The 23,044-nt window shown below is 54.8% G+C and overlaps 1 protein-coding gene across 1 annotated transcript in view; it reads left to right on the top strand.

Moving 5' to 3' along the window:
* CELSR3 (cadherin EGF LAG seven-pass G-type receptor 3) overlaps positions 1 to 15,636 on the top strand; it is a 70,363-nt gene extending 54,727 nt beyond the window's left edge. The window contains exons 22-36 of the mRNA XM_050958489.1: positions 130 to 298; positions 770 to 937; positions 1,449 to 1,575; positions 1,955 to 2,161; positions 3,723 to 3,897; positions 5,026 to 5,138; positions 5,578 to 5,657; positions 6,574 to 6,700; positions 9,563 to 9,676; positions 10,129 to 10,265; positions 11,260 to 11,366; positions 11,853 to 12,026; positions 12,493 to 12,693; positions 13,332 to 14,490; positions 15,190 to 15,636. Of these exons, the coding sequence (XP_050814446.1) occupies positions 130 to 298; positions 770 to 937; positions 1,449 to 1,575; positions 1,955 to 2,161; positions 3,723 to 3,897; positions 5,026 to 5,138; positions 5,578 to 5,657; positions 6,574 to 6,700; positions 9,563 to 9,676; positions 10,129 to 10,265; positions 11,260 to 11,366; positions 11,853 to 12,026; positions 12,493 to 12,693; positions 13,332 to 14,490; positions 15,190 to 15,217 (3,086 nt within the window). The 3' untranslated portion in view covers positions 15,218 to 15,636. The remainder of the gene's footprint in view (positions 1 to 129; positions 299 to 769; positions 938 to 1,448; positions 1,576 to 1,954; positions 2,162 to 3,722; positions 3,898 to 5,025; positions 5,139 to 5,577; positions 5,658 to 6,573; positions 6,701 to 9,562; positions 9,677 to 10,128; positions 10,266 to 11,259; positions 11,367 to 11,852; positions 12,027 to 12,492; positions 12,694 to 13,331; positions 14,491 to 15,189) is intronic.
* The last annotated feature ends 7,408 nt before the right edge of the window (positions 15,637 to 23,044 follow it).

Below are 23,044 nucleotides of genomic sequence, written 5' to 3'. Positions count from 1 at the left end.
ATGAGCCGTGGCCACAGAGATTGCCAGTGGCACCAGGCATTTCCTTCCCCCGGGCTCTACGCTCTGCCTCAGAACAAGACAAGACACTGTTGTTACAGGCACCTTTTCTGACCCAAGCTCTGCCCACAGCAGCCCCCACGCCCATGAGCAGGGAAGTGAACGACACAGTGGACAGCTCCTCCCCAGAGCTGGCCCTCCCGGAGCCCGAGCCTGCTGTCACCATCATCATCCTCATCATCTACCGCACCTTGGGGGGGCTGCTGCCAGCTCGCTACCAGGTGGATCGCCGCAGTCTCAGGTACTGGCCACTGCATGTTTGTCACCCTGCCGGGACATGCGCTCTCTACAGAGAAGGCGGCAAGCAACTGGGTACTGCCAGCCATGCAGGTTCTGGGGTGCGAGGCTTTTCAGCATTCCAGCCTGGCTCATCTGACTGCTGCCTAGTGGCCTGTGTGGAGGCTAGGGGCTCTGTCCAGAGCTGGTATCTGCAACACTGAAACCACTCTCACAACGGGTCCTGCTTGGCCCCTGTGTTGGCAGCCTTCTAAGAGTCCAAGGCCTGGATGGACCACAGAGGATGAACTGCCCTCTCTCCATGGCCTAAAGCAGGGCTGAGGCTGGGTGGGCAGTGTGCAGCCTGTCTTGTGCAGGCGGATGTGTTTCAGGCTATCAGCCCAGCCCTTGTCACCCCCCTCGCATTCTTTGACAAGGGTCTGACCGGTTGGGCAGATGATGGGCTCAGTGACGAGACCCTTGTCATCTCTTGCAGACTGCCCAAGAATCCCATCATGAACTCCCCCATAGTGAGCGTGTCTGTGTTCAGCAACCACACCTTTGTCCAGGGTACTTTGGACACGCCCCTGGTGCTGGAGTTCCGCCTGCTGGAGACAGCCAACCGGAGCAAGCCCCTCTGTGTCCAGTGGAATCATTCCAGCCAGTAAGTGCCCAGCCTGTCTGTGCCACGCTTCAGCCCAAGAGTCTCACTAGCTCCGAGGCCATTCACTGCTGCTGCTTTCAAAGGGTTTAGCAAAAGAAACTGGAGATGTTAACTAGTTCCCTGACTCTCCTGAACCATCCTTGCGGCTGTGTGCTGGGACGGAGCTCTGTCACATAGCCCTCTTGCTAGGGCAGAGGTGGGGGAGCACCAGGGAGGGTGGAATTGGCCCACCAAGGTGCTGCCTTCTGGCACATTGCACTGTCCTTACTGCTGAGAGCAAGTCACCAACTTCAGGCAGCATTGAGTAGATGCTTCAGCATCCGAACATGGAAATATCCTGTTACATCCTGCACCTTAGGAGGAGTAGAGACCCTGTCTAGGCAGCCAAAGAACCTCTGAGCAGGCTGATGCTCCTGACCTATGCACCCCCGGACCTCCCAGGGCCTGACAGGAGATGTGATTTTGAAGGCCTATTCCTTTGAGATTGCTCTGTGTTTTCTTGTGGCTGCAGGACTGACCCCTCTGGCTTCTGGACAGCAAGGGACTGTGATCTCGTGTTCAGAAACACCACGCATGTGCGCTGCCAGTGTTCCCAGTTTGGCACCTTTGGGGTGCTGATGGATAGCTCCCACCGAGAGGTAACCCTACCTCTGCAGAGGCAGGAGGGAAGGGAGGAAGGAGCAGGAAGGCTGGGGGGAGGGAAGGCCGGAAGCACCAATGGTGAAAACCAGAACAAGAGGATGTATTTCCATGAGGTTGTGCTGGGCACACCATGGACAAGTAGCAGAATGGAGCACCCGTTGATGCGGTGGAGACCATGATCTAAACGCACCAGAATGTTCAGGGTAGAACTCTGGGTAACACAGGTGCAGACAGTGCCTACTGCAGAAATGTAGCAGAAAATCCCAGGCTGTTTCTCCCATCTAATTCCCAGCCAGAGGGAGAGACCTTTGAAGCTGACACATGCTCATGCTTTCCTGCCTGATTCTGCCTTTTGTCTGTGGTTTCCATCTGCAGCAGCTGGAGGGTGACCTGGAGACCCTGGCCATTGTCACCTATTCCTTGGTGTCTCTTTCTCTTGTGGCCTTGCTGCTGACCTTCTCCTTCCTGACATGTCTGAAAGGCCTCAAGTCCAACACCCGGGGCATCCACTCCAACATATCTGTCACCCTCTTTTTCTCAGAGCTGCTCTTCCTCTTGGGAATCAATCGCACTGAGAATCAGGTAAGGGGAGGAGGAAACAGTCCTGAGTGCAGCTAGGTGTGATGGCATCATAGAATCATAGAATATTAGAGTTGAAAGGTCCTCAGGAGGTCATCTAGTCCAACCCCCTGCTCAAAGCATGGCCAATCCCCAACTAAATAATCCCAGACAGGGCTTCCTCAAGCCTAACCTTAAAAATGTCTAAGGAAGGAGATTCCACCTCCCTAGGTAACCCATGCCAGTGCTTCACCACCTTCCTAGTGAAATTTGTTTTCCTAATATCCAACCTAAACCTCCCCCACTGCAACTTGAGACCATTACTCCTTGTTCTATCATCTGGTACCACTGAGAACAGTCTAGACCCATCCTCTTTGGAACCCCCTTTCAGGTAGTTGAAAGCAGCTATCAAATCTCCCTCTCATTCTTCTCTTCTGCAGACTAAACAATCCCAGTTCCCTCACCCTGTCCTGATAAGTCATGTGCTCCAGCCCTCTAATCATTTTTGTTGCCCTCCACTGGACTCTTTCCAATTTTTCCACATCCTCCTTGTAGTGTGGGGCCCAAAACTGGACACAGTACTCCAACTGGACACAGTACTGCAGTCATCAGATGGGGAGACCTAGAGGGTAGGAAGGAGGCCCAGGAGAACAGAACTGTTGGGTGAATGCAGCAGGAGTGTAAATGCTTTGCTAGTTTAGTCTCCAGTGTTTCATATTTGACCTAGTTTAAATAATGGCCCTGTGAGTATTGCATAAAGCAACCTGAGCACTGGAATCATCCTGCACGATGCAACCTCCCAGGTTCATAGGGATGCATAGGGGAAGAGTGGGAGATTCCCCCTAAATTATCTTTTTGAAGTAATCCAATCTTTTCTTTCTGCGTTTCATACCACGCTCCTCACCACGGAATCCCAACCCTTTTTAGGGCCCTGGCACCAGCCATAGCATTGGGTTGTGGTGCCAACTCTCAGGCACAGGGCAGTTGGTTGCGACTTAGGGCAGGCTGTTGCTAATCAGGAGATGCCCGTGTCTGATGGGATGATGAGCTCTCACTCCTGGAAGCTGTAGTGCATCCAGCTCAGAAGTGAGGTGACTACTGGAGAGTCTCCTGTAGCACCAATGGAGCAGCTCCTGGATCTGAGCTAGGTCTTTGTTTCAAGCCTCAGAAATGACAGCGTGTTCCCCACATCCCTGAAGAACAGATGGCATCACTCAATCCACCTACCCAAGGGATATTGACATGTGTGTTGGAGAGGGACATGAGCAGGGTTATGAGTCTGCTTGGTTTGGATGTGGGCTATTTGAGGTGGGTCATTCCAGGGTTTATTACTGTGACTGTGGACCCAGACTTCTAGCCCCTTTCTAGGAGGTTGGGAATCAGCAGCTTAGGTCAGGGGCATGCAGCAGAGGTACAGGATCCCACAAGCCAGCTCCCTGCCATGTGTAGAGCAGAATGGGGATGTCAGAAATGCTCTGGGACTGACTCTGCTGCAGCAAGGGAGATTGCCAGGCAAGGGAGGGCCTTTCCCCTTCCCCAGCTGGAGGGACTGTCCACTCTTTGAGTGGTGATTTGCTCCTTTCAGTTCCTCTGCACTGTGATTGCCATCCTGCTGCACTACGTCTTCCTCTCCACCTTCGCCTGGCTCTTCGTGCAGGGCCTCCACATCTATCGCATGCAGACCGAAGCCCGCAACATCAACTTTGGAGCCATGAGATTCTATTATGCCATTGGCTGGGGGGTGCCTGCCATCATCAATGGTAGGTACCGCACACTGGGCAAAGATGCTTGGGAAGACAGGTTCCCACTCTGAGGGAGGGAGGAAATGGATAAAGCTTGCTACAACATGGAAACTGCTTGGCTTGGGCGATGCCAAAGGCATTGGCCTCAGAAACCCCCTTTGGTCAATGCCAGCTGCTGAAGGAACAGTGCATGGGCCTCAGAGCTTGTCTCCTGTCTGATTCCATGTGCATTGTCCAGCCTGGTGGGGGAACAGGTGTGGAGGGGATGTATGTGCATGTCTGTGAGCATCCATATTTGCCACTGTGTGTGTGTTTGTGTTGTATGGGTCTAGCCAGGAGCAACACCGCTGACGGATTCTAGACCATGGAGACACAGTCAGTAAGCTACAATATGGTGCAGGAGTTATCTAGACACAAGGCAGTGATGAAGACACTATGCATTTATACCACTCCTTGTGTTTGACGTGGTAGATACCACAACAGAGGGTGAGCTGTAGTTTTCTGGTGTGAAATGTCTGTAGGGTTTAGAGGCCAGGGTCTTACTCTTTCAGAAGAACCTACAAGGCTTCGCACCATTTCTGGCCTGATGGCCATGAAGCTCCTGCCCTTCTAGGAGTCATAGCATGAGATGCAAATGTTCTTTGGCAATTCATCTCAATCCATTTCCCAAGGTTCATCACCACTGGGGACATGTGTTCCTGGCAGCAAATGCCCTGCTGTGAGGCTCTGCTGAGGTGGACATCTCGAGGCATAGGACACAGACCTCACAAAGCAGGAAAGACAGCTTAGCCATTGCTAGATATCACCATTGCTATGGCAACTTGGCCAGAGGCACTGGCAGGAACCGAGGGAAAGGAGGAGCACTGGACAGGGAGTAAGTAGACATGGGTTCTGTCCCTGGTTCTGCCCCAGCTCTCTGTTGTGGCCTGGGGCAAGTTATTTCCTCCCTGTATTGCAGTCTTCCCCATCTGTAAATGAGGACAATGATACTGCTCTCCAAGGAGCATTTTGAGGCTGCATTGACCAATGTTTGGTTTCTGCTTTGAAATCCTCTGGTGGAAGAGGCCACAGTGGAAGTGCAAAGTGACCCCACTGTCTCCTAGGTGGCTGTGTCGTGGAATTGACCTTTACCTTTTCTCCCCTCAGGACTTGCCGTTGGCTTGGACCCAGAGGGCTATGGGAATCCAGATTTCTGCTGGATTTCTATCCACGATAAGCTGGTCTGGAGCTTTGCAGGCCCCATTACTGTCGTCATTGTGGTAAACTCCTCTTGTGTTTATATTGAGTCCGGGCCCACCCCTCCATGGCCTCCCCTTCTTTGCACTCCATCTGTTTGCTGCCCTTGCCTTCTACTTACCTTCCCCTGGTTTCTGATGCCTCTTCCTCTTCTCATTGCTTTCCCTCCTCCATTTATATTTTCTCTATCCCTTGAGCTTTGCTCCTTTCTCCTGTGCTCTCTTCCTCCCCCGGGGCTTCCTTTCTTGTCACACGTCACCAAGCCCAGGCAGAAGTATGTAGCCCAGAGAAGTGGGGCTTGTGTAGAGCAGAGAGAGGAGGAGGTGGACGAGCCTGGGTCTGCACAGAGTTCAGCTTCCCAGGTACAGGAGCTTGTGGAGGCACATGATCGAGGACTGGAGAGAAAGAGAGCCTCAGTGTAGGAGCAGCAGAGCAGCTTCTAACCATTCTCTGTGCTTTCAGATGAATGGGATGATGTTCCTGCTGGTGGCCAAGATGTCATGTTCCCCAGGTCAGAAGGAGACCAAGAAGAAATCAGTTCTGTGAGTATTGATTGGCCAGGATCCCAGTGGAGGGTCTGCTGCTCTGTTCCCTGGCACAAGTATCTGAACTTCTCTCCCTTCCCCACAAGTCATCCCCTTCTCCATCACTGTCAAAATCTACCTGGCCTCCCTGTTGCCTGGATTCAGCCTTGAAGTCACCTTCCATTACTGCTTCTGTTGCCAATATCAGTCACTTCTCTAACATCCGTCCTTTCCTCTTATCCCCGCTCCCACAGCCTCTTCCTGTCAGTCCCCCACATCTCACCTTATTCCTCTCCAGTCTGTCCATCTGCCCTCTGCTGAAAGGTGCTTCCTCTCCCACTGCTCTGCCCATGTAAGTCCCCTGCACAAACCTTACCACTGGCTCCCCATCAATTGCCATTTCCATTCCTGCTTCCTGTCCTTGTATCCAGGGCTCCGTTCCAGCCTCTATCTCTGTGCTTGTTTTTCTTTCTCCCCCTCTTGCTGCCTATGCTCTTCCCAGCCCTCCTAAATGCCCCTTTTGCATCTTCTTCGCTCCTGCCTTCACTGCTTTCTTCCAAGCCATCCCTTAAGCCTCACCTGAGCCCAAATGGTCACCCTGGGGATACTGTGTCTGAACCGTCCTGTCTGTCTCGTCCAGAAGAGAAGCTCCTTGGGGCTGGGGCTGTGTCTTCCTACGTGCTTTGTCAGTGCTCAGCTTGTAGTGATCTGTCCAGACTGGGTGTGGGCCCACGAGCTGGAGACGTGCTGCAGGGAGTGTATTGTCCCACTGTGGTGCTGGCGTGCAGAGTGGGGAGCTGGTGGCTCAGGACAGGAGTGTACTTCCCCTCTGTCTCTGTCTCTGAGTGATAGACTGTAGATTAACAAGAGATTCTAACCTCTGCGTCCCTGTCTCTGTGTGTGTGTGTATCTGTCTGCCTCTCTCTCTCTCCAGCATGATGCTGCGAAGCTCCTTTGTTCTGCTTCTAGTTATTAGCACTACCTGGCTCTTTGGCCTCTTGGCTGTCAACAACAGTGTCCTGGCTTTCCACTACCTCCACACTGTCCTCTGCAGTCTCCAGGTAACTCTCTATCCAGCCTGCCCATCGGGAGGCCAAGCAGGAGTTCTGCCCCTCCCCTCGGGAGCATCTCTCACTGGTGCCTTTGGACTAGGATCAGTGATGGGAAAATGTAAACAATGGAAAGGCAGGTTAAAGGGAAACAAGACAGACAAGAGGAGCGCAGGAAAGATGGGAAACAGTGAGCTGGGGTCTGGTGGCACCCACTCTGCAGCGTTCACCTGTTCTTCCTCCAGCTCCCCCATGAGACCCTCTCCAGCTCCCCTGTGCTCAGCTCCATGGCCCAGCCCAGCCCTGGAGCCTTCCTGGAGCTCCCCCGCTCTCCAGCTCCCCTGTGCTCAGCTCCATGGCCCAACCCGGCTCTGGAGCCCTGGAGCCTTCTTGGAGCTCTCCCGCTCTCCAGCTCCCCCATGCATTCCTCCCCAGCTCAGACCTGCCTTGCAGTACTACAGCAGCTCCCATGTTTTATTCTTTCCACTGCAAGGTCTGCTGTACACTGAGCTTTTACTCAGCAAGCAGGTTTATCTTAGGAAAGCAACACAAAACAGATTCTTCCAAACAGCTCAAATCCTCACCTGCTGATGGGCTCTGCCACTCACACGCATGTGCGCGTGCACACACTGACACACCTGCTGATGGACTCTGCCACTCACATGCATGTGCATGCACACACACACTGACATACCTGCTGATGGGCTCTATCACACGCATGTGCATGCACACACACTGACACACCTGCTGATGGGCTTGCTCTTTCATGTGCACACACACACACTAGCTGTTCATGCCTCTCTGGTATGTATGGCACAGAGACAAGCTGAGGTTGGTGCACACTTCAAACACATTGGCAAACACTAACCCCTCAGCACTTCGAGCTTCCCACTGGCCAGTCACCCTGTGGGTTTGGCTCTCAAGAACTGTCCCACCGAGCCAGAGCCAGCTCCAGGCCCCAGCGCGCCAAGTGCATGCTTGGGGCGGCATGCTGCGGGGGGCGCTCTGCCAGGTGCTGGGAGGGCGGCAGGGGGCTCCGGTGGACCTCCCGCAGGCATCCTTGCAGAGGGTCTGCTGGTCCTGCAGCTCCGGTGGAGCATCTGCAGGCATGCCTGTGGGAGGTCCACCAGAGCCGTGGGACCAGCGGACCCTCCTCAGGGACGCCTGTGGGAAGTCCACTGGAGCCGCGGGACTGGTGAGCGGCAGAGTGCCCCCCGCGGCGTGCTGCCGTGCTTGGGGCAGCGAAATGGCTAGAGCTGGCCCTGCACCGAGCCTCCCTTCGTTAGGAGCATTACACAGACAGAGGTGTTCCCTTACAGCAGTGACTGTGCCCTTCCGCTCTGTCACTCTCCTTCTCTGCTCACAAATTCGCCAGACATTCTGGCTTCCTTTAGCTAAAGCCCTGGCTGCCCTGGAGCTCCTGATTTCAGGCCCCCTCCTGCTGCTCCGCTCACTCATGAACTGACTGCTCCCTCTAGTGGTCATTGTCCATGTTCACCTGCTAATTCTGTAGCCTAGCTCAGTGGTTTTCAACCTTTTTTTTATTTGTGGACCCCTAAAAAATTTCGAATGGAAGTGAGGACCCCTTTGGAAATCTCAGACATTCTGTGAACCCCCAGGGGTCTGCAGACCACAGGTTGAAAATCACTGCTCTGTGGTAATGACCACCTTTCGTGGACCCCTTAGACATAGGCTAAAACCGCTGCTCTAGAGAAACAGAGACCTGCTGCACCAAGAAGAGACTTCAGTTGTAAGCCCAAATGAGTTGGTTATTATGATTTAATTATACCCATTCTGAGGCAGCCCTGCTCTGGGACATCATGGGACAATAATAACCATCTTCAGTGGAGTTTTCTGCTGTCATAAAATGAATCAGCAAAGAGTTGGGCTGCTGGGAACTGCACGCAGGGGAAAGCTAACAGCCACCAGCACCCACTGTTTGAGCTACCCCTTCCCCCATCCTAAGCTTTTCTGTATAGCCAATTATCCCCCACCACCTCCAAAGCCAAGGGCCTGCTAAGCTCCTCGCTGTCACTGTGACCCTAGTGGGCCTGGAACCGCTGTCATGTGCCTTCGGACTGCTCCCTAGTCACTGTGCGCACAGTACAGAATCAGAGCTGCCCAGACAATCTCAGTTTCAGTTTTCCTCTTCCACTAACCCCGTCACGCTTAGGCAGCCTCTCTCCCCATCCATGCCACTGGGCCCAGGAGCTTTCAGCAAGCAGGCCCTCCTCATAAGTCTCTGACGGCCCAGAGAGCAGCTAGACCAATCTTGTGAGACCAAGCTCCTAGCACTGAGTCATTGTATTGACTGGAGCCTATCCATGTTAGTAATTGTCTGTGGCCCAAAGCTCTGTCAGCAATTCTACCCCAGAACAGACACGCTGGTTCCTGGGGGAAGAAACTGGTTTAACCACTGCTGGGCCTCACGCATCAGATGGGATAATATGGCAGGCACTGTTCCCCTTCCCTTCCCCCAGAGACCCACAATAAATTTGGCCAGCAGGAAGCACTTTCCAAGGAGCAGCCGCTTGTCCCTTCCTCTTCTAGAGGCTAATAGAGTCATGAGTCTGGTGAGCACAGAAATGCCTCCACTCTGTGGCCCTGCTGCCCTGTCAGGGGTCTAGATGCAGCACTCTGTGCTATGCTGGAGGCCCGGGTGCAGTGTGAACGTGACTGACTGAAACGCACGTAGCTGGATGCAGTGCCAGGCAGTGCGATCGAGGAGAGCTGGCTGACTCCATTAGCACACTCCTGAATGGCCAAAGCACTGCCCTGTTGCCAGGAAGAGTGGAAGTGTGGGTTCCCGGCTGTGCTGAGTGCTTCCCTGCCCTCCCTACTCAGGCTCACAGCCTCTCTTCCCCTCCCTCACAGGGCCTGGCCGTGTTGGTTCTGTTCTGCGTCCTGAATGAAGAGGTGCAGGAGGCCTGGAAACTGGCCTGTCTTGGCAAGAAGAGTCAGGGCGAGGAGGCGGCTAGATCTGCGCAGGTGGGTGTGGAAGGGCACTGCCCCAGTGGGTGAGCCCAAAGACAAGAGCCTTCTCCGTCCCTGAGCCTGCACTCTGCCTGAGAGGGAATCCCTCCCTGTGCCCACCCTCTCCACCGAGCATGCAGGTTAACTGGTCCTTGCTGTCCTGCTCCAGGAGGTCAGTGGGAAAGACCTCAGCCAGGCAGCCACCCCGTGGCCAGGTCCTAGCCCCACAGCCCATGTCTGAATTCATGTACTTCATGTCCCTGGGAGCCACGTGCCCCACGGGGAGGCTGTGGGACCCTCGCCAGTGAAGGAAGAGAACCCTTTCGCGGTGCCTGAGGCTGGAAACTCCTGAATGGACATAGGCCACCCCTGCCCTTTACAGTGTTGGGCCGGGGCAGGGAGAGACTCTCGAGATCCAGCTGCTGCAGAGTCTTCCTAACAAATTCTCCACGTGTCTTCCTCGCCAGGGCCCCAACGCCTATAATAACACGGCCCTGTTTGAGGAGAGCGGCCTCATTCGCATCACCCTGGGGGCCTCCACCATCTCCTCAGTCAGCAGCGTGCGCTCAGCCCGCACCCATTCCAGCCAGAGGGGCTACCTCAGGTAGGAAGCAGCCAGAGGGGGAGGCATCTGGCTGGCTGCTGGCCCACACGGCCACAGCTGAGAAACCACAGATGTGGAGTGGGATGGGAGTGGGGCCCACCATGGAATGGGGAGGGCATTGCCTCCTTCTGGAGATGCAGGTGTCACCTCCTGGCCCTTCTGGACCATTGCTACCTATGCCTCCTCTGCTATGACCTTCAATCCTGAGACTCCATGCTCAGCTCTGCTGGCTTGCATCACCCCTGACCCACCACAGACCCCTGTTACTCCAGTCCTGAGCTCTCCACAGCTCTGCCCTTGCCCCCTACTCCTGACCCACCACAGACTTCCAGTCCTGAGCTCTCCACAGCTTTGCCAGTGCCCTCCACTCCTGACCCATGACAGGCCTGCCTGCTGCTCCAGTCCTGAGCTCTTCACAGCTCTGCTGGTGCCCCCTACTCCTGACCCACTACAGCCCCCTGCTACTCCAGTCCTGAGCTCTCCACAGCTCTGCCCATGCCCCCTACTCCTGACCCATAACGGGCTTTCCTGCTACTCCAGTCCTGAGCTCTCCACAGCTCTTCCAGTGCCCCCTGCTCCTGACCCACTACAGCCCCCTGCTACTCCAGTCTTGAGCTCTCCCTAGCTCTGCCGATGGCCCCCGCTCCTGCCCTGCAGCATTCCTTGCTGTTCCAGTCCCTTCTCTGCCCTGTCCCAGGGCTCTGCCCACAGCTCTTCCAGTGCCCCCTGCTCCTGACCCACTACAGCCCCCTGCTACTCCAGTCTTGAGCTCTCCCTAGCTCTGCCGATGGCCCCCGCTCCTGCCCTGCAGCATTCCTTGCTGTTCCAGTCCCTTCTCTGCCCTGTCCCAGGGCTCTGCCCAAGTGTTGACCTCTCTGCCAGGCACAGATATGATATGGGAGGTGAGAGGAGAGCACTCTGTTACCCCAGGACAGGGACAGATGCTGCCAGGTGAGGAATTGGGGTCTGAGTGTTTTTGCCATGTGTGTTTCAGAGAGAATGTGATGGCGCGTCAGGGCTCAGCTCTGGATCACAGCCTGCTTGGTCACACTGGCCCCACGGACCTCGATGTGGCCATGTTTCACCGTGATGCAGGGGGAGGTAAGGCTGAGACCCAGCCGGCTCGCCCCGAGACCTGCCCGTGGACGTGAGAAGGCTCAGTGCTGCCCAGAAGCTGCCCTAGCAAGTGGCATTTCCCACATTAGTGAGCAGCCTTTGAGGTGATAGTTTCTTGCTGCACCTTTGCACACTGAGCACCTGCCATTCCCAGCAGCGTCACTCAGACTCCCGAGGATGCTCAGCCTGGGGGGGAGGAGGGAGTGCCCAGTGCACCCCTTGGGCCAATTAGTTTCCCAGGGTGAAAACAACAGCACAGGCCCCTCAGTGGGCTGGGGCCCTGGTCTGGCCTGGGAATGTCCAAACACAGGGTGTGTGTTTTATGCCAGAGGAGTGCTAGACTGGGGGATATAACCCTGGGACGCTAGCAGGCAAAACCCAGAAACCAAGATTCCTTCCCTCCCTGCCCTGCTCAAAAGCCATTCGATTGCCCCCATCCCCACCGCTTCCACCCTGCGTGTGCCCTGACAGACCAAGACTCTGACTCAGACAGTGACCTTTCCCTGGATGAGGAGCGCAGCCTTTCCATCCCGTCGTCGGAGAGCGAGGAGAACGTGCGTCTCCGGGGCCGGTTCCAGCGCCAGTTCAAACGGGCAGCACACAGCGAGCGGCTCCTCACCAACCCCACCAGCACCACTCCCAAAGGCAAGTACCATACAAAAGCCATGCCACAGGCAGGGGGGCCCGCCTGGGAGCCACCATGGCTGCCTGGGTCTAAGTAGCTTGGGAGGGAGGGTGCATGGGGAGACCAAGCTGGAGGTCTCCTTCCACAGTGAGTGTTTCTGATGTAGCTGCTGTCTGATGTGATTGATGCAAGGCCTCCCAAAGGCAAAGCGCTGCTTGGTGGGTCCTGGGAGCAGTCCCCTTTGGCAGGAAGGGGTTAGTACCACCTGGAGATGTGGTGACTCTAGCAGAGGCAGGGAAGGCGCCTCATCCCTCCCATCTGCTGGTTCTGCTCCTGCAGGCCCCACAGCACATTACTGGTGGTCAGGCAGCCCTTGGGACCTTATCCCAGTGAGTGTCATAGCAGGCCTTGCTCCGTTCACAGCTGGGAATAACTCTGATTCCTCTTTCCCCCTCCCCCCCGGAATGTTGCACTGTTTTTCTCCAGATGTGGATGGCAATGACCTGATGTCCTATTGGCCAGCACTGGGCGAATGTGAGGTTCACCCCTGCTCTCTGCAGAAATGGGGGTCTGAGCGGAAGCTGGGCTTTGACATCAACAAGGATGCTGCCAACAACAACCAGCCAGACCTGGCCCTGACCAGCGGGGATGAGAACTCCCTCACCCAGACCCAGCGCCAGAGGAAAGGTAACTAGCCTCAGAGCAGCCAGCCTAGTGCTCCCTGGGTGGACACATATCCAGCTGCCAGCCGGCACAGTGTCCCACTGGCTGCACCCCCAGAGTCTCCCCATGCCCCTGCCTGGCACGCCCAGCATCTCCCTGACAGTGTGCTAGGCTGGCCATCCACCCGTAGTCAGAAAGTGGGGCGAGAGCCTGTCAGAGAGAGAGAATGTGTAAGGAACGGAGACAAGGGGGAAATTTCCCTTGGCTGAACTTGAGCTATAACTTCCCCTACGTGTTGCCGGGGACAGAATGGGAGGTGGTCTTGGTAATGTCCCCTCTGCTGCTTTAAGCCAAGAGTGCTGCACTCTTACAGGCAACCCACTGACAGGAGTGGCTTCTCCTCATGTCGAGTAGACTGGGACATGCATCCATTGTGGAGGTGAGGTGGTGCTTGGCCACAGGGTGTTGTGATCTTGAAAGCTTTGCAACATGCAAACACAGTTGGCAGTTTCCTCCATCCTGGGGTGATCTTGGGGAGGGGCAGGACCGCCCAAGCTGCCAAGCCGAGTTCTTTGTCCTTGCTTTCTTGCAGATAGTAAGGAGAGTTGTTTGCATTGTCACGGAGATTCTCTTCACTTTCTACTTTGTTTCTGTCTGCACAGGGATTTTGAAGAATCGCCTCCAGTACCCTCCAGCTCTGCAAGGCTTACCATCCGTTGGCAGAATGACCAACGAGCTTTCCTGGTACAAAACATCCACCCTGGGTCACAGGGCTGTTCCTGCTGCCTCTTATGGCAGAATCTACTCTGGTGCAGGTAGCCTCTCTCAGCCAGCTAGCCGGTACTCTTCCCGGGAGCAACTTGACATGCTGATGAGAAGGCAGATGTCCAGAGAACAACTGAGCAGGAACGACGCTGGGGAATACTTGGAAGCTGTACGCAGCAGGCATGGGTCCAGGGAGGAACTGGACATCATTCTCAACAGGCCTGGATCAAGGGAGCAATTGGACACTATCCCTAGTAGGCATGGGTCTAGAGAACATCTGGAAAATATACCCAGCAGGCATGCGTCTAGAGAAAACTTGGATACATTAGCTTCCAAGCCTGATCAGAAAGATCATGGGACTACACTACCCAGGAAGCAGGGTTCTAGAGACCATCTAGATACTTTACCCAGTCGATTTGGGTCAAGAGAACTACTAGACTGTGGGCCAGTCAGAGAGGTCTCTAGAGAGTGGCTCAACACTTTGCCTAACAGGCAAATATCTAGAGATCGAATGGACAGTTTACTAAGTCGAGACATGTCTCGAGAACAATTGGACCTGCTTTCAGGAAGACAGTCTTCAAGGGACCAGCTAGCATTAGCTAGACAAACTTCAAGAGAGCAGTTGGACTTTTTATCCAGACGATCTAATTCCAGAGAGCATCTGGATACAGTGCCTAGCAGGCATCCATCACGGGAAAATCTGGAGTTTCTTTCTAGAAGACAGCCATCCAGAGAAAATCTAGAACCACTTTCTAGAAGGCTTCCTTCTCGAGAAAATCTAGAACCTCTGTCTAGGAGACAACCTTCTAGGGAAAATCTGGAAGCAATCCGTAGCCAACATCCTTCCACTGAGCAATTAGATATCCTTTCTTCCATACTTGCTTCTTTTAATTCTTCTGTCCTGTCCTCTGTGCAATCCTCCAGTACTCCCTCTGGCCCACAGACCACAGCAACTCCTTCTGCTGTGCAGACTTCCTCAACGCCCTCTGTGCTGTGCCCATCACCACCTCTCTCTGCTACATCCCACAGTATCTCTGAGCTGTCGCCAGATTCAGAGTAAGTATTACTCCTTCTCCAGGGCAGCTTTTGAGTCAGTCCAGGCCATGCTGTGAGATAGCCAGAGGATAGTTTGTATCTTCTAGCCACTTAGTTACCAAACAAACGAAAGAGCAACCAAGTGTTACCACCTGGAGTATGGGATCTGAAAGCACAAAGCCTCCTGGTGAAACGAGATCAACCCCCATAGGATGAAACTAGGCCCTAAAAGTACTTACTGGTTGTGACGCTCTGAAGGACCGCGTCACACTGGTGCAATGGGTGAAAGTGCTAACATCTCTAAAGGGGCAGCTGTCCCACGGGGCGCCCCTACGCTCCTCTGGGGCTCAGCATCCATCCTGGCACACCTGCTGGGTACTGATGGAGGGGAAGTGGCTCTGAGCTATGCTTTTTAGAATGCATAGCAGGGTACAGATCTGTCTGTTGCCTTCAGTTCTGCATGGCACAGGCACTTGGGTGAATAGGTATGGCCAAGGGAAAAGATCTGTCTTCCGTTTCTTATATGTGCCTGGCCTGGCCATTGTTCTGGGAGTCACAGCCAGACCCTGCCTTTGTCATTATTTATTGCACCAGGAGGTGAGCATGATGCTTTCCCAAGCCCCTGGCCAAGCAGGGAGAGTCCAGGGAGTGTCACTTGGGCCTGGGGAGTAAGGCACCAGAGGCTACATTTGTTAATTTTGTTTCCTTTTCCCTGAGAAGAATAACAAGAAGTGAAGGTCATTCCTGAAGGGCCCAAGCTGCGGCGAGAACGAAGGAAGAAGCAGGGATGATCACCTGGCCAGACACTTTCAGCAGAGGTTTGGAGTCCCTGGGTGCCAGGCGCCTACAAGGAAAGAACTGATGATGGTGGTCAGAGGCCCAAATCTACCTCGCCCTCCCCACCCATTGGTTCTGGACAACTCGTGGAGGGGAGAGTTAGGCAAACCATCTCTGGGAGGAAGGGGTCTCAGGTACCTCTGCACCAGAATGGAGCTGCATGGACCAATCACCTGCTTAACAGGGCACCCCCAGAGGTGGGGAGAAGTACTACACCGTGAGCAAACCTAGGCTGGTGCCGCTGGTTACATATCAAAAGCAAACAGACCGAAATCTTCCTTTCTGAACCATTTCTACTCTGTGTGTGTATGTGTGAGAGAGAGAGAGGGAGAGAGAGAGAGCGGGGAGGGGGTGGCCGCAGGAGATGGGGTCAGGGAGGGTTTTATACATTTTGTATCTTTGTAATCAGAGAGAAGAGAATTTCTATGGTTATTTTTACGGAATGTTCTGTTTCCGTTGCTGTGATGCTGACAGTGTTTGTCTTGACAGCGAGTCCCAGCTGTGACTAGAGGGGCTGCTGCTGGCCTTTCCACAGTGGGGCTGTGCGTGTGGAAGCCCAGAGCCCAGGGAGCGGCTTTCTCCAGGCTTCCCTTTGTGTTGTGTCCTGACCTGCAGTACTCCGTGCTATTCCGGCCCTGGTGCCTCCACAGCCCTGCCAACACCCCTGTCATGGTGCTCCCAGGGCCAGTCCCACTCTCTCCCAGCAACCTGGATTTTCTAGTCCTGCATATACTGTAGCTCATCAATGCGTTTCAGTTCTCAGGAGGAGTCTCCTACTGTCTGAGTGCTGAGCAGAGGCTGCCAATTGTGCCCAGCTGGACTGAGGTTTTGTGCTGGGTAGAAGCCTGTGTTTGTGTTAGAGCTATGTTGTGTCACACAGCCATTGCTCGAAACGGGCAGAGTGGGAAAGCCTGCTGAGTTCATAGAGTTAGAACACAGGAAGGCAAAGCTGATCTGTGAGAGTTCCTGCTGAGTGAAACAAGCCTCTAAGAAGCCTTCCAAAGGCACCTACACTCTGGGCCTCTCCCTGAGTGTCCATCTCCAAAGGCCCGAGTCCCCAGCAGGCCCCTCTCAGTAGGGAGGACGGAAGAGAACACTGATTTTTTTTAGCCACCATCACATGTGCAGTGTCCTCTTTTTTTCCTAGTATTGACTGGAGCAAACCCCACCCTCCTCACGTCCCCAGGAGCCTCAGAGTTACAGACTGGCTCAGGGAGAGAGGCTGGACACCACTCTCCGTGGGACCTAGACCTGGGTGCTCTGCAGGGGAGTGGGGAGATTTCTCCTGTGCTGTCTCCAAGAGTGGGCAATTTCCCAAGTCCCAGGTTAGCACCAAGTGGCCCAAGAGGAGGAGCTCTGAGATGGTCCCAGCCAGCCAGGGAGCATGGCTGGAGGGCACTGGTCAGGGCACCATTGTTGCAATAGAGGAGCAGCCTCTTATCTCCATTTTACACGCCAGTCCCTAGCACACAGGAGCCAGCATCTCCCTTGGCCTGTACTGCAGGCTGCACTTCTGTCGGGCACAGATTCCAGTAATAGGGTCGTAGTGAGTTATACCCAGGCGGCTCCATGTGCATGTCCACACATGTGCACCCCTCCCCGCTGTCCCAACGCTCCCCTGGCAGCAGTGACAGCTACCCCGTCTGCTGCAAAGGCCCGCAGCTCAGAATGGCCTGAATGTCAAGAGGGAGAGGGCAGCTGTTTTCAACCCACTGTAGTTTGACATTTAAGCCACCCTGATGGCTTATCCTTCCTCCCCACATCAAAGGGGCTGGGGACTTTGATTATCCCAAGGAGGCCCTCATGAGCCCTGTCATTTTATAGGCTGGATTTGTGCTTATTGAACCCGACATGAAGATGGAAGTAAAAGAAAGTTTGCCAACCCCCCCAGCCCTCTTTAACTGGTGTATTGCTGCTGTTTTCCCCAGAGGCACAGGCATTACCTCCCCCTGCCATGGGTGACAGTCTGTGCCTGGCTGTACCCTCTCAACCACCAATGCAGTCCATTTTGATTGTCAAAAGCAATGTGTTTACTAAAGTGAGTGTTGGGTGTTATCTGTCTCTCTCTCCAGGCTGCAGCCCTCAGTGGCCTCGTGTGTCTTGCTCTGGTTATCAACCACTTACAGAGTAATGACACCCTATTTACTGCCTTATTACCATAGAACATGTAGCGTAATGTTGACTAAAATTATGTAATGTTTACACAAGGAAAGTTTTTCCAGTGATTGTGCAAACAGGATGGAAGGTGGTTTGCATCCTCTGAGATCTGGCCGCCCTGGCGCTGCCCATGCCACCACCAGCAGGAGCCTTGGAAATGTTAATGGTGATTAAAAACTGTATTCTCAAATACGCGCCACAGTTGGCAGCTAGTGGAAAGGGCCTTGTGGCCTTCCAGCCTGAGCAAAGTGTGCGCAGGAGGAGGAGAACCTCTGCCTTGGAAGCGATTGATCAGAGCTGCCTCGTGGCCCGGGTCTGACATGAGCAAGGCCCTTTAGGAGTGGAGGAAACTCCCCGCACCCGCCCAGGTCGTATTGCCCACCGCAGCATTGCCGCTCACGTATTCACTCACCTCGACTGGCCGTGGAGACTAGGGCAGCATGCTGCAGCCTCCCTCCCCAAGATGGGCGGGTGGGCAAGAGGTTTACACACACCTACTTGTTTACAGAAATGAAGCTCTAATGTGCAGTGGAGCAGAAAGCACAGGCCACGATATTGGCCTTCTGTCTTGAAAGAGCAGGTTCTGACAACGCTGGGGAATGCAGACTCCCCATCTGTGCTGGTCACCCTGTGGCACCTTCTCAGCGCGATGTTCCTTTCAGGAACAATCTTGTTTACACTGTTTTTCAGGCTGTATATAACCAGGACCTAGAGCTCTGTTTGTTACACTGATTTCTACAACTGCATCTTTCTTCAAATGCTGTTTGTACCTTCCAGCCTGTTGTGAGACCATGGGGATCTGGACTACTTCTTATCATCAAATAGCTGGTTGGGTTGGCTTGTAATTGGGTTTGAATGGAACGCAATTTTCTGTGGAATTGTTTTTCTGGAGGGGGTTGGTTGGATGAATGGTTTGTTTACACTCAAGGAGCATTAGTTCAGTGAGGGATGGCTGTGGGAGATCACAACCCTGTGTTCAGGAGAGGCAGGTGCCAATATAGCTCTGGGCTGGAGCTAGCTGATATGGGTGGAGCAGCTGAGACCATAGCCATTAACCCTTAGAATGCTGCTGCTTTCCAGCCTGCCACCCGGGTGAACACTGGTGGAGGGCTATATCCGCACCCCCGGAAAGCTCCCCAGGAAACATCCATGCAGAGCTCTCCACACTGGCTGCACTGCTGAGTGAACACAGCCCCCATCTTCAGCCCTGTCCAACACTAGCCAGCTAGCGACTTCGGGGAGAAGGGCAGGATCCTGCTCAGGCCCGCAGGTGCCTCCCTCTGACTCTTTGTAGACAGGAATTCACACAACTGCCAAATGGTGAGCTAGTGACATGTGCCAAAAAAAAGAGAGCAGCAACGATATTAGCCTTGTGCCAGGCCTTGCTGGCCTTTCCTGTGCCGCTACAACCTGCTGCCTTGCAGCTCAGAATGTTCTGGGGAGGGGAGACCACCTCCATCTTTGGAAGCTGTGCTTAGCTAGTGACTCTGCGGATTGTATTGCTGTGGCCTCGGCTGCGGAGCGCATCCTCTGGTGGGTTGGTTGTCTCCTCTCCTTTGCCCAGTTTGTTGGCAGGGAGTGGAGAGGCCCACGGGCTCCGTCCCTGGCCGTGTAAAATTGTACCATGAAAGCTCCAGATTTGAAAATAAAATTCTATAAAAGTCCTAGGCTCCCTCCTGTGTCTCACTCTGCTCCGGGGTTCAGTTCGTTCCGTCGCTATAGCCATCTACAGCACAGAAGCCCAGTGCGCTGTACAGACTGTCCACACACAGCACCGCTGTGACCAGCCACACTGGGCTTGGAGGGCGGAGGTCAGCAGGAACACAGCCTGCTGCACACTGGAGGGAGGGGAAGGGGAAGGGGAAGATTTAAGCAAGGGTGTGGGTGGGAAAGCCCAGCTCTGGAGAAGTGCCCCAGGCTCTTTAATAACCGTGCAGAGGAGATGGGCACATACGGTTGAAGGTCTGACCCAAAAGACCCAGGTACCATACAGTGCATGGACCTCAGCTAATCTCCTTGGGGAGCAGGGAGGGCTGAGCTGCCACTGACCAGCTGGCATAGAGTCTGGGCCCTCCCCCTGCCCCACTTATAAGGGCACCATGCAAAAGAAGGGTGGGTGGGAGTAAGAGCGCTTCTGAGTCTGCCTGTGAGTGGGAGGGGATGAGATAGACAGGGGGATGTGCAGGCATTGGTGTGTGAAAAGGGAAAAAGGGGGGGCACTGGGAGTAGGAGATGTTTGGAGTAATAGCTGAGAGCCCAGCAGTTAATTAGAAAGCTGAGACCACAGCCTCCTACAGTGCTAGAGCCATATAAACACCTATAGTCCAGTGGGGCCCATCCAGACCTCACAGCCAGACACCCCAGCACCATAGCAGAGGACAAACTCCAAGCTAAAGTTGGTAGGCAGCCCAGCCCCCTTGTGAGATTAATTTAACTGCAGGAGCAGGGCAGGCACTCCCCCACCCAGCTCCCTAGTGCCAAGGCACACAGCCCGGGAATCTTTATCTGGAAGCTTTAAGTCAGCAGAACTGTCCTTGGCTGAGCAGGGATCCTGCAGGCAGGACGTGTTCCCAGCAAGCTGGGGGACAATTCCCCCTTTTCACAGGGCACTCAAGCTGGGTGGGTGCATGAGATGTGGGACGATATGCTTTTATCCCTACAGCAAGCGCAGGCTTCTTGTAACAACCAGCCCCGCACAGCCATGTGGGAGCTATGTGAGTCCAGCACCGCCAGCCTGTAGTTGGAGACAAGCTTCTCCCTGCACAAGGACAGGTGGCTACAGAGACCCGGGGAAGCCTCCCTTCAGTTTTCTCTTTTCTAGGTCTCCTCATTTGTTGTTCTAATGCATGTGAAAGGGAGGGCCGAGAGCACTGGCCAGGCCAGGACAGCCTGAGCAGGCTCTGCACTGCTGTGCTTGCCCCAACCCCCATCCAGCTCAGCCACTGCCCCAGGCTCCTGACCCGCAGCCTTCCACTACTCCACTCCTGGGCCCTCCACACAGCCCTGCCCAGGCCCCTTTAGCCTGACCTGCAGCACAGAGCCTCCTGGCGAGGATCTGCTCTGGGGTGAGGGGCCCATACCAGTAGGCTCGGTGTACGATTGTGGGCCAATTCCCCCACCTGGCTCTTTGTGCCGCCACGTCCCCTGGAACCAAATAAAATGCTCCTCTGAGTGGGCAGCATTTCGCACTCACAAGGCCCTGCTGTGAGTGACTCCAGCAGCCGCTAGCCTGAGGGAGCCTCAGGAGTTTAACACATTTGTAGTGACGAGTGGGTACAAAGAAGGCCGGTGCAACCATTTAGGCGACGTAGGCGGTAGCCTAGGGCACTAGGATTTGGGGGGCGCCATTTTCTTCGGCAGCGACCGCGGTGGTCAGATCTGCAGCCGCCCCAGTTGCCGCCGGCATTTAGGCAGAGGGAGCTGGGGCAGAGGAGCACGGGGAGGGCTGCCTGCAGCAAGTAACGGGGGGGGCATGCAGGGGAACTCCCTGCTCCAGCTTACCCCTGCCCTGCCTCCTCCCCAAGTACCCCGTGGCCGCTTCACTTCTCCCGCCTCCCAGGCTTGCGGCGCCTAAGCGGAGAGGGGTGGAGGTGTGCCTCAGGGCGGAGGCGCGAGGGGGAAGGGAGAGCGCAAGGTGGAAGTTTCGCCTAGGGCGTGGAACATCCTTGCACCGGCCCTGGGTACAAATCATATTGGATGGTTCAAAACGGCAGCGCCTCAAAAACCAAGGGGTCAGCTCTGTGCCAGGGGAACAGCACCGTTGCTAAGCCACAGTCCACTGATAGCAGGAGATCGATAAGTGCTCACAAGCTAGAGATCACGCCTGAGCCCTGTCTGACAGCCCCTCCCTCTCCTGCCGGCGCTCCTATACAAGATCCTGTTCTCCAAGGGATAGGAGAAAGAGAAGGGCCAGGAGAAAGCCATGAAATTGAGCGCAAAGGTTATGGTAGATTGCCACTAGATTAGACACCTGCTTCTCCTTTATTACTGAAAAAAGGGCCTTTCCCAGAGCACCCTTTGCCAGGTTTGGCTAGCTGGGGTTTGAGTCTTCACTCCACACTGTGTTGCAGCATCAGGAGTAACACCACTGAAGCCAGCAGTTACCCCAGGTACAATCTGTGTAGTGGAGAGGAGAATTAGGCCCACTGGGTGAATTTAAACCATTTCTAAGAGCTGTGATCTCTAAATTCCTTACTAAGTTATCCGGGTTCTGAGCTCCCCTCCCCCAAGACCTCCTCATGTCTTTCAGTTCAGCCCTGCAGCCCTCTGGTTAGGCCCTGGCAAGGGTGACCCGTCCCGTTTAAAAGAAGCAGGCCCAGTGCCCCTGTGCTAGAGCAGGTGCTCCCAGTTGGGCCAATAAAGATGGCAGGGCAGCACCTGGACCTATCAAGGAGGTTCAGCAAGTGAGGTAGTTCCTGGGGGAAGGTTGAAGGCAGGTGATGAGTGGAGGGGTTGGCTGTGATCTCCCCAAGCTGGAGAGCCAGGGCTGGAGAGGGTTGAAGGCAGTACAGGGCCTGCTGAGCCAGCGCTGAAGAGGGAAGTAACGGGGGAGAAAGGGGTTTCCATGCTGAGCTAGCAACCTGCTGAGGATCAGGGGGTGGGGAAGAGCTAGGCCAGGCCTACTTTCTGGCCTGCCTGGGGTGGGAGGTTAATGGAACAAGGGCAGTGCTGGAAGCTCCCCTGGTAAGGATGAACTCCCAGCTAAAAGGGCTGGGATGGCTGTCCTGGCAGGGCAGGAGGGGACAGAAGAGCAGCCTAGATGTGGAAGCTGCCTTAGCGTCATCCGTGCTTTGCTTGCTGACTCAATGACAGGGGCCTCTTAAGGACTGCATGCCCTGGGGGTGAGACATGGACTATGTTATGGAACTCCTGGATAGGGTGACCAGGTGTCTGAGTTTTTACCAGAGCCACCAGTTGAAAAGAGATACCCCCTGTGGGGACAGGAGCCACAAGTGCCAACTCATCCTGTTTTTTTTCTGTGGGTCAATGGCCCATGACAGAAAAAAAGGTTCCCTACCCCAGAGCTGGCATCCTCAGCGAGAGCTGTCACTTTTCCCCCACCATGCACCCTGGCCCAACCCAGAGCCCTTTCCCACACAAACCCCTTGGTCCCAGTCCATTGCCCCCTCCTGCACCCCAAATTCTTCATCCCTGGCCCCACACCAGAGCCCTCACCCCTTACACATCCCAAATGCCTGCCCCAGCCTGAACCTCTCATTTATGGCCCCATCCTGGAACTTGCACCGCCAGCCCAGAGCCTGTACCTCTTCCCTGGCCCCAGCCCAGAGCCCTCACCCCCTTCTCACATCCCAACCCACCGCCTCAGCCTGGGAGCCCCTTCCCACACTCTGAACTCTTCATTCCTGGCCTTACCCTAAAGCTCGCACCCTCAGTGGAAAATAAGTGAGTGAGGATGAGGAGAATGAGAGACAGAGGGAGGGGAGATGGTGTGAGCAAAGGTGGGGCCTCAGGGCAGGGTATTCAGTTTTGTGGGAGTAAAAAGTTGGCCACCCTATTCCTGGATTGATGATTTGCACTAGGGTTAGTAATACACTGGCCCTGAGGAGGGGGATTTGTGAGG

This window comes from Gopherus flavomarginatus, chromosome 6 (genome assembly GCF_025201925.1).
Source record: "Gopherus flavomarginatus isolate rGopFla2 chromosome 6, rGopFla2.mat.asm, whole genome shotgun sequence".
Lineage (NCBI taxonomy): Eukaryota > Metazoa > Chordata > Testudines > Testudinidae > Gopherus > Gopherus flavomarginatus.
Note: the sequence above shows the minus strand (reverse complement) of the source record. Positions and strands in the feature narration are given on the sequence as shown.